This window comes from Macrotis lagotis, chromosome X, assembly GCF_037893015.1.
Source record: "Macrotis lagotis isolate mMagLag1 chromosome X, bilby.v1.9.chrom.fasta, whole genome shotgun sequence".
Lineage (NCBI taxonomy): Eukaryota > Metazoa > Chordata > Mammalia > Peramelemorphia > Peramelidae > Macrotis > Macrotis lagotis.
The window spans coordinates 67,396,285-67,413,340 of NC_133666.1; the positions used below are offsets into that span (position 1 = coordinate 67,396,285).

General features: G+C 48.0%; 1 protein-coding gene across 1 annotated transcript; it reads right to left on the reverse strand.

The window, feature by feature from the left end:
* Positions 1-3,301: 3,301 nt before the first annotated feature.
* TRMT12 (tRNA methyltransferase 12 homolog) lies at positions 3,302-16,709 on the reverse strand. Its single transcript, XM_074205049.1, has 8 exons — positions 16,628-16,709; positions 13,462-13,546; positions 12,336-12,504; positions 11,859-12,057; positions 11,618-11,768; positions 11,261-11,370; positions 9,718-9,875; positions 3,302-8,643 (listed from the first exon to the last, which is right to left on the reverse strand). Exons 1-8 carry the CDS (start codon positions 16,704-16,706, stop codon positions 8,173-8,175), a joined length of 1,422 nt encoding a protein of 473 aa, XP_074061150.1. The 5' UTR covers positions 16,707-16,709; the 3' UTR covers positions 3,302-8,172.
* Positions 16,710-17,056: the final 347 nt, after the last annotated feature.

The following is a 17,056-nucleotide window of genomic DNA, read 5'->3' on the forward strand; positions in this document are numbered from 1 at the left end:
AGATACTTTAAAGAGGGGGGGGAGGCTGGACCACTGAACATACAAATATACTCACTCACTCTCTCTCTCTCTCTCTCTCTCTCTCTCTCTCTCTCTGATTGAAATCAGAGCCTTTCTGAGGAGTGAATCAGAAAGTGAGACATGCTCTGAGCCCCAGGGGAAAATGAAGAAGTCCACCATTGCTTCCCTCCCCTAAGATCTGGATCTCAGGAGGTCTGGTCTGTGAGGAGAAGGTATTGCTTTCCTTAGTGGTTCCCAAGTCCCTCAAACAGAAAGAGGGTATTTTCAAGGCAAAATACACAGGCAATAATAGATAAGTCACAATTCTAAAAAGTGTCCCTCGAGGCAGAGAGCAGGCCCAGCATCATTCCACTTGAGGTCGACCTAACTGCAAAGACCTCTGCAGGTACATTCCCAACTGCTCTTCATAGCAGGTAGGTAGTGAATCTGGTCCCATGTCACAGATAAGGAAAAGAAGTCTTTGAGTGGCCAACCAGATTGCTGTTACAGGTCAGGATTTGTACAGGGGGCTCCTGGCTCTCCCCAGACACCTGCAGCACCCAAACTTCAGATTTTCCTAATATTAAACCAGAGTCTGTGGATGATCAGAGTTATTGCAAAGGTTCATCTTACCATATAGTCCAGAATAAACACACTTCCTACAGAATGAATAGCATCTTGCATAAATATATTACTATTTGTCAAAGGTTCCAGTGTGATAAATGAAATACAAAATTCGTGTAAGAGCATTACTAAATCCATTGGTCATTATTGTTTTTAAGAAACAGAGTCTAACAAAACAACTATCCTGGGGGGGGGGGGGGGGGGCGGGTCCATAAAAATGCCTTGCATACAAAAGAGCTTTTCTCTGGAAAAGGCTGGTAATCATTATTCTATAGTATACAGTCTCTCTGAGATTCAAGAGGAAAGAGAGAAATAAAGAAACGGCCAGAAAGGTGGCCTCCCCCTCATGCTTCCTTCCCCCTGCTAACTGTTCCAAAGGCAGCAGAGAGAAGCCAGGTGAATGGCGGCAGGTCAGGAACAACGGTCAAACTCAAGGACAAGTGGAGAGCCTGAGGAAGCTGCCTTGGAGTCGAAGCAGTTGCTCTGTAATGGCTCAGATTGTAAACTGCAGTCCATCAAGGTCTACTCTCTCCAAATCTAATCTCTTTTTCAGATGCCAGAAAAACCAATTATTTCAGGTTAGCATAACAGTGGGCAGTGGGGCTGCCGAAACATGGATGGAGACAGGGACAAGGACAAGATGTTCTGAGCAGAAACGAGCCTGTTTTTTTCAAAGGGACAATGAGGAATCAAACAGCAAATATGTCTGGCTCTTCAGGTTCTGAGAGAAGACAGAACAACACTGGCATCTGGTAAATGAGCTCCAGCTCAGGAGATGGCCATTGTTACGGGTGATATGATCAGAGAACACACCTGGAACAGCATGGAGCCAAAGGGCTGCTTGGGGAGTCAAGGCCTTGGGGTCCACTAGGGTCTTCTGTGCACATTTCCAAGGAGTTCTGGGTAAAGTGGCAGGTTAGCAAATGGGGCTTTATCTTCCTAGGCATACGGCTGGGAACTTCCTGAGCATGCCTGAAAACCAGGGAAGACAGCCCCTCCCTGGGAACTGGAAGGCAGACAGGGAACAGTCAGAACTCCTCCAGGCCTAGAAGGAAGACCCCCTCCCTTGGCCACATGTGCTCAGGGGAAGATGAGTTTGGTTATAATACTTGGGGGTCCACGTGGAGTCCAAGCTGGCAGCATCCTGAGAAATGAATGACTTCTCATTTCTTTGTCCACTCAGGACAGTCCAGAGAGTGTACCAGAAAACCCCTGAGTGTGCTGGGCTGTTCTCCACTTCCAACACCATCATTCTTCAAAAGCATGAGATAAGGCGAAGAGGGAAGACATCCAGAGCTGGTGTTCTCTGTCCTCCCAAGTCTCCTTTTCATCCAAATACTGCTACCCAGTATTTCAGACTCAACAGATGGCTAATATTCTGTGGCCTGAAGACAACCCAGGATGTCCATGTGCAGAGTGGACACTGGCTGTCAAGTGCCCTTCTGCATATCAAATCCTATTTCTCCACCAATTCCTATAATCAAACTAAAGTTGTATTCCTATGAAGATATTTTGGGTCTGATGCTGTCTAGGAATAGGTAAAAGTGGAGCGTACACACACACACACAGGGTCACCACTGCTACAAGTTCTAAAGATGTTTTCACAAGGTGCAGCAGCCTATAGACTAGAGGAAAGAAGTACAAAATGTGGGGAGAAGGGGATGCGCAAAATGATTCAGGAATGAGGAATCCAAAAGGCTAAAGCCTGAGCAACTAAGCAAAACAGCTCACCTCGACAGACAGCAGAAACACTTTGAAAAAAAATAGTCTCGAAAGGGGCTGAAGAGGCAGAAGAACTGGCCTGTGCTTTCAGGTTCTCTACTCTATGGTGGCACTTTCTGTGAAACTCAAAGTCTGAGAGTAGCCTAGAGTACATGTGTCTAATTCATGGACCACAAACATCCTGGAGCCTGCAAAACTCGCCATAGCAATTAGGGCAAAGTAGACACTTTAAAGGGGGGCTGGATCACTGAACATACAAATATACACTGAACCAGATTAAAATGCCACCAAGAATACAGACAATGTTAATTTGTGATTTTCTAAGTCAATGTAGAGCCTAAAGAACTCCCTTTTTCTATTTGAGTTTGACCCCAGTGGTCTAGAGAACTGAGGAGTTTGAGTCACTTGAATAGGTTCACATCACCAGTACATTTCAGAGGCAAAAGATGCAGCAAATTACATGCCATCGAATAAAAGTGATCAGATGATAACAAGATAGGCAACCTAAGTCATCCTGAAGCAATTGCGCAGTCATTCCACTGATTTGTCAGAGCAAGATCAAAATTAGTACCAAGGTAGAAGGTGAGAAAACTAAGCTATGCAATGAAAACATCTCTTATCTAAACTATTTAAACAAGTTATTGATACTAAAAATGGCCATAACAAATATGAGTTGGGAAGCTGGGAGTCCACAAGCACTTGACTGGATTTCCAAGTGGGGAAATATGGCAGCCTGGAGCAAGAGAAGGTTAGGATAGAAAGCCATTTAGAAAATCCTATGGAAGATTAAGATCTATATTGCCTCATTAGGCAGGAAGAAACACTAGAGGGAAAAATCAATCTAAAGAAAGTGTGGCAAGAGACCCAACTAAGCAAAGATCTTGGAGACCCAGGTAAACTAATGTTTATTGACTTTGGAAATGGAAAGACAGCAACAAGTAGATGAAAGATACTCACATGTTTACAGATATTTTCCAATAAACTCTTTTCTCCATCAAGATAGTGGAATAATGTCTGGATTTCCTCATCACAGTCTATCTGGGGAGAAGCAGAAATGACAACAAAGAAAGAGTAGACCCAGAGAAGGCAATACAACTGGGAGGAGACATCAAGGGATAGATTCTTAAACTGTTTGAAGGAGAGGGAGACACCCAAAGTGAAGACAATTATGGTTCTGAGTCAATGTGCTTAATTTCCTATGAGTTATGTTTTTCTTCTAAGAATAAACTACCCAAACAATGGGTGCATCCAAGTGAGGCAGGAGGTTAAAGGTCTGAAGGCAATCTAGGAGGGAACAGGACAAGGGGTACACTCTGAGAGCATTCCTAAGGAGCACACAGATGGGCTGACCAGAGTACCACATCTGGGTCATTTGTAAATCTCACAGAGACACTGCCTTCTTGGCTATTCAGGGAATTAGAGCCAAGATGAGGACTAGCCTGGGAAAAATAGGATTTATCAGAGTGAGGAAATGTGCAAAGCATACTTAAAAATTAAGCTCCCAATGGGGACAAGATTCTGCTTGGTCTACTTTCCAAAGAGCAGAAAAGGTGTGATAATATGGGGTGTCCAGTGGAAACAGCGCTTGGGGAGAGCAACTGCCATTAGGAGCAGAAATTCAGGAAAACCACAGCTAACACCCACCAGTGGATTACCCCTAAAACCTGGTACTGGAGACCACCTACAATCAAGCCCCTCCTGCCTCTCTTGCTCTGGCCCCTGCCATTGCCCCTCTTTTTCCTTAAATGCACTTCCTCCTGAAAAACCCAAGCTAACTCTGCCAGGAGGGGCTTCTCCCTTGGAATTCTCATACATTCACATTGCCAGGCTCCTCTACTAGATTTGAGGCTCTTGGACAGTAGGGCCAATGCTCCAGGTACCGAACCTTCCACAATATACCATATACAGCAAGGACGTGATAAAGGTCCAGTCCTCATGGTCACAACAGATACAGTGGGTCATCCTTTGCATATCTTGCCAGCTTTCTTCCTTCAATAGAAAAGCCAAGTCAGCTACAAACAACAATAAATCAAAAGAGAGAGGCTAGGGATTTACATCAATTAGGTCAAGGCAGAGCAGAAATGAAGATGCTAATAAAAAAGCCAAGTCAGAGAAATCAATCCCATATTCCTGACTCCCCACAATGTTCTCAAAGGACCTTTGTCTAGTTCTGTGATAGCAGTCAGAAAAAGGGAAAAGGAATCATAAAGGATTGTTAGAAATCCAAGCTTCTAATCAAGTCTTTGGCTCAAGTTGAAACTAAAAATTGGGAGTCCCTATGTTACAGAAAGGGAGCTCTAGCTCAAAGATGAGACATAAGACTCAAAATGAGAAAGACCTGAGTTGGAATCCTGCCTCAGGCACTTACTAGCTGCATGACCCCAGGCAAGTCACTTCTCTGAATGTGAACTTCCCAACTGGTAAAATGAAGCTAACAGGAATTCTTCCTTCCAAGGTGATCTAGAGGCTCAACGTGAGGTCAGGAAAGTACCCAACAAACCTAAAAAGGCTCCAGAAATCGGAGATGTTATTATCGTTTCATTTTTCCCCTTTCTGATGGAGTTCAGCTAGAAATGGTCCTGGGACAAGACACTGTCCTCTCGGCCCCACTGCAGATCCAAGACCTAAGACAAAGGCTCACCTTCCACAGAGAGTAGTGTGGGCTGGATGGGAGGAGCAGCTGGGCCCAGCAGACCCAGGTTCTGGGATGATAGGGTCAAACCTCCAGCTTGCTCTATTCCCCTACCTTCAACTGTTCTAATCACAAGAGTATGGTAGGCTCTGTGGATGACTGAATGGGGTGGAAAAGCAAAGATAAGTAGAAAATCCTAAGTGACCCCTAAGAGCATGGTCCAAAGCTTGCCAGGACACCCTGGTTACCAAACCCCAATGAATGGCTGAGATTAGTGCCTAGAACTCTGGCTGAGTTCTGAGCGTCTTTGGTACTCACTACAGCCCTACAAGGACAATCTGACTTGGACTCCCCATCTTGGTTCTCCCATCCTGATCCTCATCTTCTAGGCTTCTGTATTCATTCCTTCTCATTTTTACCCACCCCCTCCCCAACCTGTCAGCTCCAGTCAAACTTGAAAAGCTCTCTGAGATGTGGTCCAACTTGGATGAAAAGTGCTGAAGACTGGCATCTTTTTCCTCCAAAGAGGCTTGTTTGGGGGTCAAGACGCAATTCTGTCTTTAAGGCTAACATCTTTCTGTAAAACTGATGCTTTAGGCTTGATTCACAGGAATTCTGAGAAAGGTCAAGATTTTGCCACCCCAACTGAGAAAGAAAATGCAAAAGGGAACACTGTTCCTTTTGAATGGCAGACATTTTGCTAATATTCTAAAGTTTGTAAAGTGCTTCAGACATTATCTTATTTGGGCTATAACTATAGGTAGCACCCGCATTTCACAGATGAGGAAAGTGAGCTTTAGAGATGAAGTAACTTGCCCAGGGTCACACAGTTAGGAAGTCTCAAAGAAAAGATTTGAACCAAGTTCTTTGTGACTCTGAATCTAGCACTCTACTTGGATTCAAGCAGGGTTGAGCAGCAGGCAGGGCCTAGCAGATGAAAAGCATATTCCTGGATGGCATATAAGGATACACATGCTTGGATTCCTATGTTACAAGCTAGCATCTTTGTTATGGTCCTGCTCATATTGCCAACCGGGAACATATAGCAAGCACAAAGCCTACCATATAGAAAATGTCAAATAAAAAAGCTTTTCCATCATGCTCCACTGGGTAGGTGGCCTCCTGCCCCTCCCTTTGACTTAGTCACCTGAATACATGTTAGTGTGCACCAGTGTCAGTTGGCTGAGGTGTATGCCTTTTCGGGAAGAGAATGGCCCGGACGGAGCAGGAGTCCTAGTCTTCAGATGCAGGACCCAAGGTGACCCCTTTTCTACGATAAAAATCAAGTTCCTTCACATCCACCACAGCTGGGTTTGGGTTAACAGACACAATAACTCACTGGACATATCCTTGACAGACTCCATAGATCACATTCTTTCTTAAAACCAGCACATTCATTGAGGCACTTGTGGTTACAGAGGCTGAGCACACTCCATTTTCTCTCCTCCTAAGCTTCAGGGTTCATGGGAATGTTTACGCTGAAACAAAACCAAAGTAAAGGCCACCGTGGCCAACAGGGCTGGTCCAAGATCCCAGAAGAAATTGTGCCCTAATCAAAATGGCTGCTTCCCCAACTGCCTGACCTGGGCCTGAGTCCTACCTGGGGGCCAGAGTTCCAGTCTTTAATGGACATTCAATTCATCCAGTCATTGAGTATTTAGGAAGCAACTACTGAGAGCACATGGTGTGAGGATATACAAAGATCAAGTTGAACCTTTCTGGCTCAGTTCCTCTTATACCCCCAATGAAGCAGAGGCCCTCAATGTGCCTGGATGAAGAGAAAATATGAAAGAGCTGGAGCCTCTTGCGGGACATTTACAACAAAGTGACAAGCAGAAAACCTCTCAGGGCCTTTTGCCCGTGGCCTGCTGTGATCATTTGAGTTGGGTGCTACCTCATGAACCGCGTCTGCCTGGTGCCAATGCCAGCCAAAGGGAGGAGGAGGGCCCAAGGTCCTCTTAGAGAGAGGAAGCAATTGGTCCAGCCTGATGGCTGGCTGGCTGCCCAAGGCTTGAAAGCTGCTCCCCTCTTCTCCCTGGGCAGGGACGGCAGGAATGACAGGTGAGAGATCACGAGGAGTAAGATGGGCACCTTAAACAAGATGGATCTTCAATTCCCTGACTACAGAGTTCCATGAGTTTCTCTGAGCAGGAAAGTACAACTCTGGGAACTCCCCTAGCCAGCCCTACAACCTTGACTCTGTTTCTAGCCCTTTTTGTGGTATAGGTTCTAATACTGCAACCTAAGACAAGGAGAGGGGAGCTCATAGAGCGTTGCTTGGAAATCCAGCTGGCCCCATAGCACTTTGGGAGTCACAAGGGGAGAGCAAGGTAAGCCTGGGCCCTTTCAAGTAAGGGAGGCCAGCCGCAGAATCCTAAGAAATACAAATGTGACCTGAAAACTCAATATTTATTCCCAAGAAACAAAGCACAATTAATAAGTTTCTAGCACCACTCTGATACCTGGCAGTCCAAAGAAGAAGTTATTCAAAAGGTCAAAGTTATGAGCCATCAGGATGGAGGGGCAAGAACAAGCATTGACAAGGCTGCACAAACCTTTGGTCAACTCGGGCAAAGAGTGCTCTGGCTCATAGTTCCCCAAGCCAACCCTGCCTCCTGCCCGGCCCCAGAGCCACCATATACCAACAAGCAGAAGGAGTGCCAAGGGCCTTGACCTCAAAGGACGATCCAAAGCTCTTCAAGAGGCAGACAGGGCTGTATCTCCAATTCTAAGACCATGGGAATGTTTCTGAGAAACTCAGTAAAAAGTCTCCCCTCCTTAGACAATAGCTACATGAGGTAGTTCAGAGATAATCCCATCTTTGAGATGAGGAAACTCAAATCCAACAGTCCAATAAAGCAGCAGCTTGCCTATGGCCACAGATAGAATTAAGGTCAAATTGCAGAACCCGGAACTCCGGAGATCACGCTCAGTTCAACAAGCTATTCTGCCTTTGCTAGGTTTATAAAAAAGACAAATCATCACGATGAGTGGAAGAGAAGAGTGGAAGACAAGACTTTGGCGACTCTAGTACTCAGTTTCCAATTTTTACCAAGCCCTTGGAAGAGATAGTCTAATAACCAGCTACTCTAAAAATTCCTTATAAAAATGTAAAAGACTCATGTCTATGGGATAAGGGGGCAAGTAAGTAGTTCTGTTGACTTCAGAACTCCTAGCCACCTAGTCCTAAAGCATCAGACCTTGGGCCCCTGGCCACAGCTCCTCTCAGCTTTACCAACACCCTCACCAGAGGAACAAGAGAGGGGGCGACAGTCCAGATCCAGGACTACGTGATCCACATGGGGAGCATAAGATTTTACTGGCTGGACATGCAGGATTCGAGTCTCCCATGGCTTCCCGTGCAGCTGCAGAAGCAAGGCTCTGATGTGAACAGCCACAGTCTCGGCCCACCTTCGCCATTCTAGCTTGGCAATCTTTGCTGGTATCTGCCTTCCAGAATTCCTGGCAGCTCTCTCCTCCTTCTGCCCTGCCTCATCGCTGCTGGGGAGCTGAAGCTCCTTCCCTAGGAAGGACTCCACATTGTGGTGGATATGGAGGATGCCCCCTGTGTCCTGGCGTAGCACCCGGCAGGCAGTGGGCCAGCCTTCCTCAGAGCTGGGGATGAGCCCCAAGTTCACCCTGTCAGCAATACTCCGTAATTTCAGCTACAAGAGGTGGGGAGAGAGAAAGAGAGAGAGAGAAAGAGAGAGAGAGAGAAAGAGAGAGAGAGAGAGAGGGTGATGAGTAGAGCAGCAGAACCTTCAAGTGGGTGAGCACATTAAAGAAAGGAAGGGAGGAAGGAGGCAAGAAAGGAGAAAGGAAAAAAGAAAAGAAGGGAGGAAAGAAGGAAAGAGAAAGGAAGGAAAAAAGGAGGGAAGGAAGAAGGAAAGAGAGAGAAAGGAGTAAATGAAGGAAGGAAAAAAGAAAGGAAAGAAAGAAGGAGAGAGGAAAGATAGAAGGCAGGGAGAGGAAAAGGAGGGAAGGGAGGAAGGAAGGAAGGAAGGAAATGAGGGAGAAAGATGAAGAAAGGAAGGAAAGAAGAAAAGAAGGAAGCAAGAAAGAAAGGAAGGAGGGAAGGAAGAAGGCAAGGAGGAAGAAAGGAAGGAAGAGAAAGGAGGGAGGAAACAAGCAAATATAAGGACCTACTAAGCACCAGGCCCTGTGCTCAGCACCTAACAGACACTCAGCTGATTCCTCCAAATTCTCTTTATCAAGCCAGCTCTGCAACACATTGTCACTAGCTCCACTCTAAACAGGAAGTTCACAAAGCAGACAATGGCTTTTTTCCTTGGAGTTTCCTTCCCCCAGCCCTATACACCCCAGTTCCTTTCACTGGCTGGACAAATTCTTCCCATCGAAGCCCCCCCACTGTAAGTAAGGTCCTGAGGCTTTTCAGCAGCTGAACCCTCAACTCCCTGCCCTAGCTCCAGCCCACTGAGGTTCTCCTCCACTGCAAGACACAACATGTCTCACTCTCGTTCTTGGGTTGGTCTTACATATCAAGAGAAGGTGTGTCCCATGGAGTGAGATGATCCTAGTAAATAACTCAGGGTCTCATTTTCTCCATCCACAAAATGGAGGGGTTCAACTCAATGACCTCTAAGGTATCAAAGCTGTTTGAGAGACAGCTTTCCTGGAGAAGGGGCTAGAGAAGTCCTGGGACTGGCTGTTTGAGAAAAGGGCGGGAGAGAGGACACCAGTCCAGTACCAAGGTGCCACTTGCCCAGCTCCTCACTCACCTTTCTGTTATCACCAAGGTGGATACAGCACCGATCCTCAACACCATTGAGCTCCAGGTTCTTTTTCAGGGCCGCTGCAGCATGAGGATCCCACTCACAGGCATGAACAAACGCAGCATTTGCATGAATCAGAAAGGGCAAGGTGAAGTAACCGATCCCTGGAGAGAGAGAAAACAGGGATGAAGGCCTTGAGTGGGCAAGTCTTCTCAGACCAATGCGGGCTCCACGCTCTTAGGTGCGTCGTGACCCATGAACAGTAGTCTCCCATGGGAAGAGAAACCGTCTAGGCCATCAGGAACAAGGGACAAGGTTACAGAGGGAGAGAGATTCAGCCACAGGGATGCAGCTGGCAGGTGAAAGCCCCCAGGACTGACATGCAGAAAGGCAATATCTGGCTCACAGCACAGCCTGCCAAAGCTATGCAGCAACTTCCTGCCATCATAGCCCAGCACCTGGCAAAGAGTAGGCACTTAATGCTTGCTAGTTGATTGACAGCCAAAGGCCAGGATTAGAAAGGACAGAGGAAACTGACTCCCTCAAAGGATTTCAGAACAAGACAATTGAAGGTTCTTCCTCGAGCCACTTAAGAACCCTATTCGGAGCTTCCTGTTCCTTATGGAATCCTAATCGTACAAGCATCCGTCAAAAAGAATCGAGTAGGCCCTACTTGGACTACGGTGCTGACTAGGCACTACACAGACTAGACACTCCCTGCCTGCTAAGGCTCTAGGCTCTGACACAGACAACATTGATGCAGACAAAAATAGAGAAGACGGGAAGAAAACAGAATTCATATCCATGCCAACGTTTAAGTGCATTTCTGGTGTGGTAAGTTAGGCCATAGCTGTGGGAACTTCCTTGTCAAGCAAAAAGTGTGTGTGTATGGGGGGGGGGGGGCGGGGGAAGGAGGGGGAAGGAAGGCATTCCCCCTTCTCCAGTCACCTGAGGAAGGACATATGGAGAAGGCAGGAACCCAAGAGTCATTTCAATGGAAGTGAGAGAGCTTGGGAATCCAGTCGAGGAGATACCAGGCAGGGGAAGAGAAGGTTCTAGAGTTAGGTGCAGCTTGGGTAGGCAGGCTACAATAGAGAAGGAAAGTTAGGAAACAGTCTGAGGTCGGGATTCTGGTGAAAGTTGCTGAGGGAGATCACGGAGGACCTGGTACAGAGAGGAATGACTGGATGGAAGGAAGGAAGGAAGGAAGGAAGGAAGGAAGGAAGGAAGGAAGGAAGGAAGGAAGGAAGGAAGGGATGTGGTCCCAGTAAGAAGGAAGGGGGAGCCCTCCAAGAGTAGTTGGAAAAATAAGTCATTCCAATGGCAGCTTTCCACATGCTCCCTTCGCCTGCAGACAACCTCCACAGTCCCTTCCAGCTCTGTCTGAAGCTAGGCTTCTATCCAGGCCCCTTCCATCCAAGGGGCCAGGATCCCCAGATCTGCACACTTTGGCAGCAGCACAGAGCAAGCCTACCGAAAAGCTTCTTACAGTCTGCCACTGACCAGAGCAGCGCCCCTAACTCGAGAGACTGCTCCCAAAGGTTGTCACCTGCATAGAGATCCACCAGCACTTCTCCAGCACAGGCCATTGATGCTACCCGCAGCTTCTCAGTGATGTTTCCAAAGGAGAACATGCTTTGGGTCACATCAAACGTGTACCTAGGGAAATCAATATATCGAGGGGCCGAGTGAACAACATGGCTAGCATCCTCCAATGTTGGAGCGCCCCCCAATAAGTAGTTCAGAGAAGAGTGCACGAAGAAATGCCCCAAGCTCTGTGGCTCAGCCTGAGAGCCGCCAACAAGAAATAGTGCCTGGTGCTCCAGAGCCCTGAGGCAATGCCCTCACCAGCCCTTCATTTCCCTTCTGCCCATGCCCTTCAGTGATCGGCCCTTCTTGTACCTACCTGATGCCATTATCCACATGCTCCACCCAGCCATGGGTACCCAGTAGCAGGATTACTTTAGGAGCTCGTGTCCCACCTGGTGCTACGCGCCCTCGCTTTGCCAAACGCTGGCCTCCCAGGGCAGAGGCAACAGTCTCCCACAGTCCTGGTTCTGGAACAAAGAGCAGCCCCAGGCAGGGTGTAAGCAGGAGAGTGTCACAAAGGGATCCACAAGCAAAACTGGGAGACTTCTTTTACTTACCCAGTTTTTTCCACTGGGCGGATTTGAAGCTATCCTCATGGAGCAGGAGGAGGTCACCATGTCGCTGCCAGGAGCGGGGAAGATCTTTCTCTAGCTCAGGTGACCACACGTGCCCCTGATCTTGTACTAGGCGCTGGAGTTCCTGATGGAGCTTCTGGGCAGGAGAAGAGCTCTGAGCTTTCTTGGAGGGAACAGGATTCTAGGAAGAAGAGACATACAGAGGGGACATATACATTAGAAAGAGCAGGACAGGGAAATCTATATGCCAAAGCCTGCATACTAGATAGAATAGAGGACTTGGTCTGGCAGACCGGACATGGTAAGGCACCCTTTGAAAGGTAACTTCAGGGCTATACCCTCAATGGACTGCTCTACAGGACCCTGAGCCTGGCAGTGCCAAATTTGGGGTCCCATATTTAGAGATCATCAGGGTAAAAATTTTATCATGCCAACAAGGGCCTTCACCCAAATACTGACCAGGATCTGCTCCAACCTGCACGTGCTCTCAGGGGCCCCTTGCTGCCTCATTGCTTGAAGATGCTCCTCAATGAGGGTCTCTCCCAGAACAGGTAGCGCCATGGTGCCATTGGGCAGCTGCTTCACACGGTAACGCCTATCTAGGAGTTGGTGCTTCTCCAGATATTCCCTGCAAACATTGCATGATGATCAACTATGATGGACTTTGTTCTCCTCAGCAGTATAATGATCGAAGACAATTTGTTTTGGTTTTTGCAAGGCAATAGGGTTAAGTGACTTGCCCATAGTCACAGTTACTAAGTATTGACTGAGTTCAAATTTGAACTCAGGTCCTCCTGACTCCAGGGCTGGTATTCTAGCCACTGCGCCACTTAGGTGCCCCATCAAAGACAATTCTATAGGTCTTGTGATGGAAAATACCATACAGATCCAGAGAAGGACTAATGGAGTCTGAATGTAGACCAAAGCAGACTATTTTCTATTTTTTAAAATTTGTTTCATGCTTTATGTTTTTTCTTCCCTCATTATTTTTTCCCCTTTTGTTCTGACTAACGTGAATAATATAGAAATACGTTTTATATACTTATACGTGCACAATCTATATCAGATTATTCACTGTCAAGGGGAGGGGAGAAGCAAGGGAGGGAAGGAGAAAATGTGCAACTCAAAACCTTACTCAAAAAAAATGAATGTTTAAAATTATCTTTGAATGTGGTAGGAAAAATGAATAAATTTATATTAAAAAAAGATGAAATTTCCAGTAAGACTAATAAGGGATTTGGTTCCAGGACCAAGGAGCTTCAAGCTGGCAAGCCACCAGGTGATATTAATCCCAAGCCTTGAAGGTTTGACCTTCTCTGGCAAGGAGACGCTGGGGTTTCACATATCCCTCAGTCCTGGATGTCTCAGCTGGACTTCTGTCTTGTCACATCAGCTCCCTAGGTTATAGGCATAAGGGCTAAGGACTTCACAAAATCCATGCTGCTACTATGCCCCCCTAATCTAGGACCCATCACTCTATAGTCCTTCACTAAGTCCCAACTCTCCTCTGCTCCACGCCTCATATATATTTAACCTCATTTTGTAAGCAACAATCTCTTGAGATGTACCCACAGCCTCCCCATACCTGCAATACTGGGTAAACTGAGGCTCTGTCACAACAGCCATAATAACTTCAGACTTTCCAACTTCAGCTTCCATTTTGTCAGAGCCTGGAGCAAAGAAAATGTAAGCAGCTTAGTTGGAGAGGAAGCTGCAAAGTGTGCACCTTTCCAGACCAGGGATACATCTGGTCTGTTCAATGCCCCAAAGCTGTATTCAGCTTTCATGGGTGGTATCCCACAGTAGGAGACTACCAGGACAGATAGAAAAAAAGGGCCCTAGGACATGGAAACAAGTGGGGTTTTGAATGGAGGGAGTTCTGTACTTTCCTTCTCCTTTCTGGGATGGCCAGGGCCTTGGGAAAGGTGCTTGAGAGGCAGAATCATGAATATACCATGTACAATGACAGACAGCAAGCAGCCATGTCCCAGCATGGTCACATGCCTCCTCTTGCCCCAAATTCTATGCCAGTGACTACCCTGGTTTTCCCTGTACGAAGACACCAGTATGCCTGTGGGACAAGGCAGGCAGAAGTTAAAAGGAGTTGTGAGCAGAGAATGAGAGAACCAGGCTCTTTGAAAAGAAAGGTCACATTTGCAAAATGAGACATGCACACTCACATATGGCCAATGTGGGAATTGGTTTTGCTTGACCACATATATAAAAATATATATATTTATTTATTTATTTAGGGGTATTGTTTTTCTCTTCCCACCTTCTTATGGAAAGACAGAGGGGCTAGTAATAGGGGTTGTGAGAAGAAAAGGTAAAGGAAGAAAATGCCATTGAGGCATTTTTTAAAGTACATAGAAAAGAACAGAAGGATGGCTTGAAAAAACAAATGAGGGGGTGGCTAGATGGCTCAGTGGATACAGCACCGGCCCTGGAGTTAGGAGTCCCTGAGTTCAAATCTGGCCTCAGACGCTTAATAATTACCTAGCTGTGTGGCCTTGAGCAAGTCACTTAACCCTATTGCCTTTCAAAATCTAATACATATATATATGTATATATATACATACATATACATACACATATATATATATATATATATATATATATAGAGAGAGAGAGAGAGAGAGAGAGAGAGTGTCCTCTGAGCAAAAAAAAAAGAAACAAACAAATGAGCAGGATAGCTTGGAAAGTTATAGGCTGAATTTATTATTATACTTTACATGGAAAAGCAAGTTAGCTATAATATTCACAGTTCCAGGTACGATCTCCTTAATACCTTGCACCTGGAATCATTTTATTTGTTAAATTCAGAATAAAAACAATTCTTTTTTAAAGAACTGTAATACTAGATTTCAGATTCCTAGTCGTCTGCTATAGACACTAAGTGATTGTGGGAGAGTATGTAACCTGTCACAACAATAACCCCAATAGATAATGGTTTGAATTCCCAAAAAGCCCTATTGACCTTTTTTAATGGTTTTTTTTGGGGGGAGGGGATTTTTGCAAGGCAATAAGGTTAAATAATTTGCCCAAGACCATAATGCTAAGTAAGTATTAAGTGTATGAGGCCAGATTTGAACTTAGGGCTTCTTGACTGCAGGGCCTGTGCTCTGTCAATTGCACCACCTAGCTGTGCCACCTCAATGCCCTTTTAAAAAAAAATATCTGGGATATAACAATTTCTTTTCAAACCAGTGAAATAGAGACTACTGTGCTTCTCTGAAACCTATGAGTTTCCAAGGTGCTCAAGGTTGCCTCTGAGACCTGCATGTATTCACTCAGCTCAATGGGGACTGTAATTGTGACTCAAGTGTCACAAATCTGTCTTCAGGAACAATGAGGATAACAAATGGTTTCTGGATTGTGTGCTCTGAGGGTCAGCTGAAGGAAGTTGTAAAGTTTAGCTTGGAAGAGAAAAGATTCTAGGGGAGGAGGAGGCTGATGCTTGGAAATAGGATAAGATTTGCTTGTCCTCTCTGGGTCAAGGGACTAGTGTTAGAAGCATAAGGACAGACTGCTAGACAAGTGAAATGGTTTGCATTGGGGGGGGGGGGGTAGAGAAGCCAGTCATTGAGCCATGGCTGGTTGAGTACAAGAGGGCTAGGGAGTATACGGAATTCTTGTTGAAATAAATGGTACTTGGCAATGTTCTCTGTTCTTGCTAGCTCAATTATAATCACTGGGCCTAGATGCCCACACTCTGTGTCTCCACTGGTCAGCTCCTGCAGCTCTAACTGCGTTTAGTTTTTTTTTTTCTTTTTGGTTTTTGCAAAGTAGTGGGGTTAATTGAGTTGCCCAAGGCTACACAGCTAGGCACTTAGTGTCTGAAGCTGGATTTGAACTCAGGTCCTCCTGACTCCAGGGTCGGTGCTCTGTCCAGTGCCCCAGTTTAGCCACCCCCTCTAACTGCATTTGGATCGTTGTGTGAAGTCCAATTCATCTTTTGTTCAAATCAGTCCCTTTTCCCAACTTTTCTATTACTTTGAAAGCCCCACTGGTGCCCCAGGTGGCAGCCTCAGTTTCTCTTTCTCCTCCAACCGGATACAGGGCACTTCCCCAGGCCTTCATGTGTCAATGCTCACAGCCATCACCCCACTTCCAGTCACCTGTGTGCCCTGGACTACCGCAAGGCCTTCTTGGGCCCTCTCGTGAGCTGTCGCGGCACCCTATTATTTCCCAGCCCAAGCAGAAGATTCCGGCTGGCTTTTCCCACTCCTGCGCTGCGCCATCTAGCTCCAGTGCCACCCCTTTCCCTGGCATGCTGTCTGGCACAGAAGATGCTGCAGCTCCCTTTTGGCTAGCTCTCCCTCTTCCCCCACCCCCATAGCCTCAGTTTCCCTTTCCCCCAGAAGTAAGTCCCTTCCCATCTCCGGGGCCTCCTAGTCCGAGGCCACTCCTCCGGGCGGGAGCTCCCTGAGGGCAGGGTCCCCGCAGGCTGCGGGCCGGGGGCTGGCATGCCCGCAGCCTGCACGCCGGCCGGCTCCGTCCCCTGGCAGTGTGACGTCTGCCCCGCCCCCGGGACCTAGGCGGCGGCCGGGGAGCAGGGACGGAGCGGGCCCGGCCGAGGCCTCCCCCGGCCGCCAGAGCCCCCCGAGGGGGCGCGCGCGGAGGAGCGGGCCCGCGGGGCGGCTCCCGCCATGGCCGCCTGCAAGGCGAGCGAGCACATGGAGCTGGCGCCCCCCTCCCCCGCCAGACCCCGCCCCCGCCCCCTCGGACTCGGTGCACCCGCCTAAGCGTACCCTCGGGCGCTCCAGCGCCGGGGCCCTCGGGGCCTCGGGCCTCGGCGGCGCTCCTCCCGGCTGCTGCATCTCGCTCCATGCACTTGGCGTCCGCCGGAGCAAGGGCGGGCGCCGGAGAGGGGACGGGGACGGGGGCGGGGGCGGGGGCGGGGGTGGGGGTGGGGCCGCGCCAGACCCGCTCCGGGGAAGGAACGAAAGCGAAGCGGCTTCCGGGGTCGGCGGAGCGATGAGGCGGGGCGCCGCGGCCGGGTCGGGCGCCATCTTGCGCAGGGGGCGGGGCGCGAGAGCGAGGGAGGCCAGGCGGGAGGGAAGGAAGGAGGGAGGCAGGGCGGCCGCAGGGCGGCCGCGGGCCTGCAGAGGGCAGCAGCGCGAGTCAGCGAGCCGTGCCCCTTCGTAGTCCGAGGCCCGGGCGGCCCGCGGCCCGGGGGA

Bases quoted from the DNA above. Each gene is read 5' to 3' on its own strand.
- TRMT12 (XM_074205049.1), bottom strand. From the start codon at position 16,706: ATGGAGCGAGATGCAGCAGCCGGGAGGAGCGCCGCCGAGGCCCGAGGC. The intron at 12,058-12,335 runs GTCAGTATTTGG...TCTTCTTCCTAG, and splicing joins GCAGGTTGGAGCAGATCCTG to AATCCTGTTCCCTCCAAGAA. The intron at 9,876-11,260 runs GTGACAACCTTT...CTCTCTCTCCAG, and splicing joins GCTGGTGGATCTCTATGCAG to GGATCGGTTACTTCACCTTG.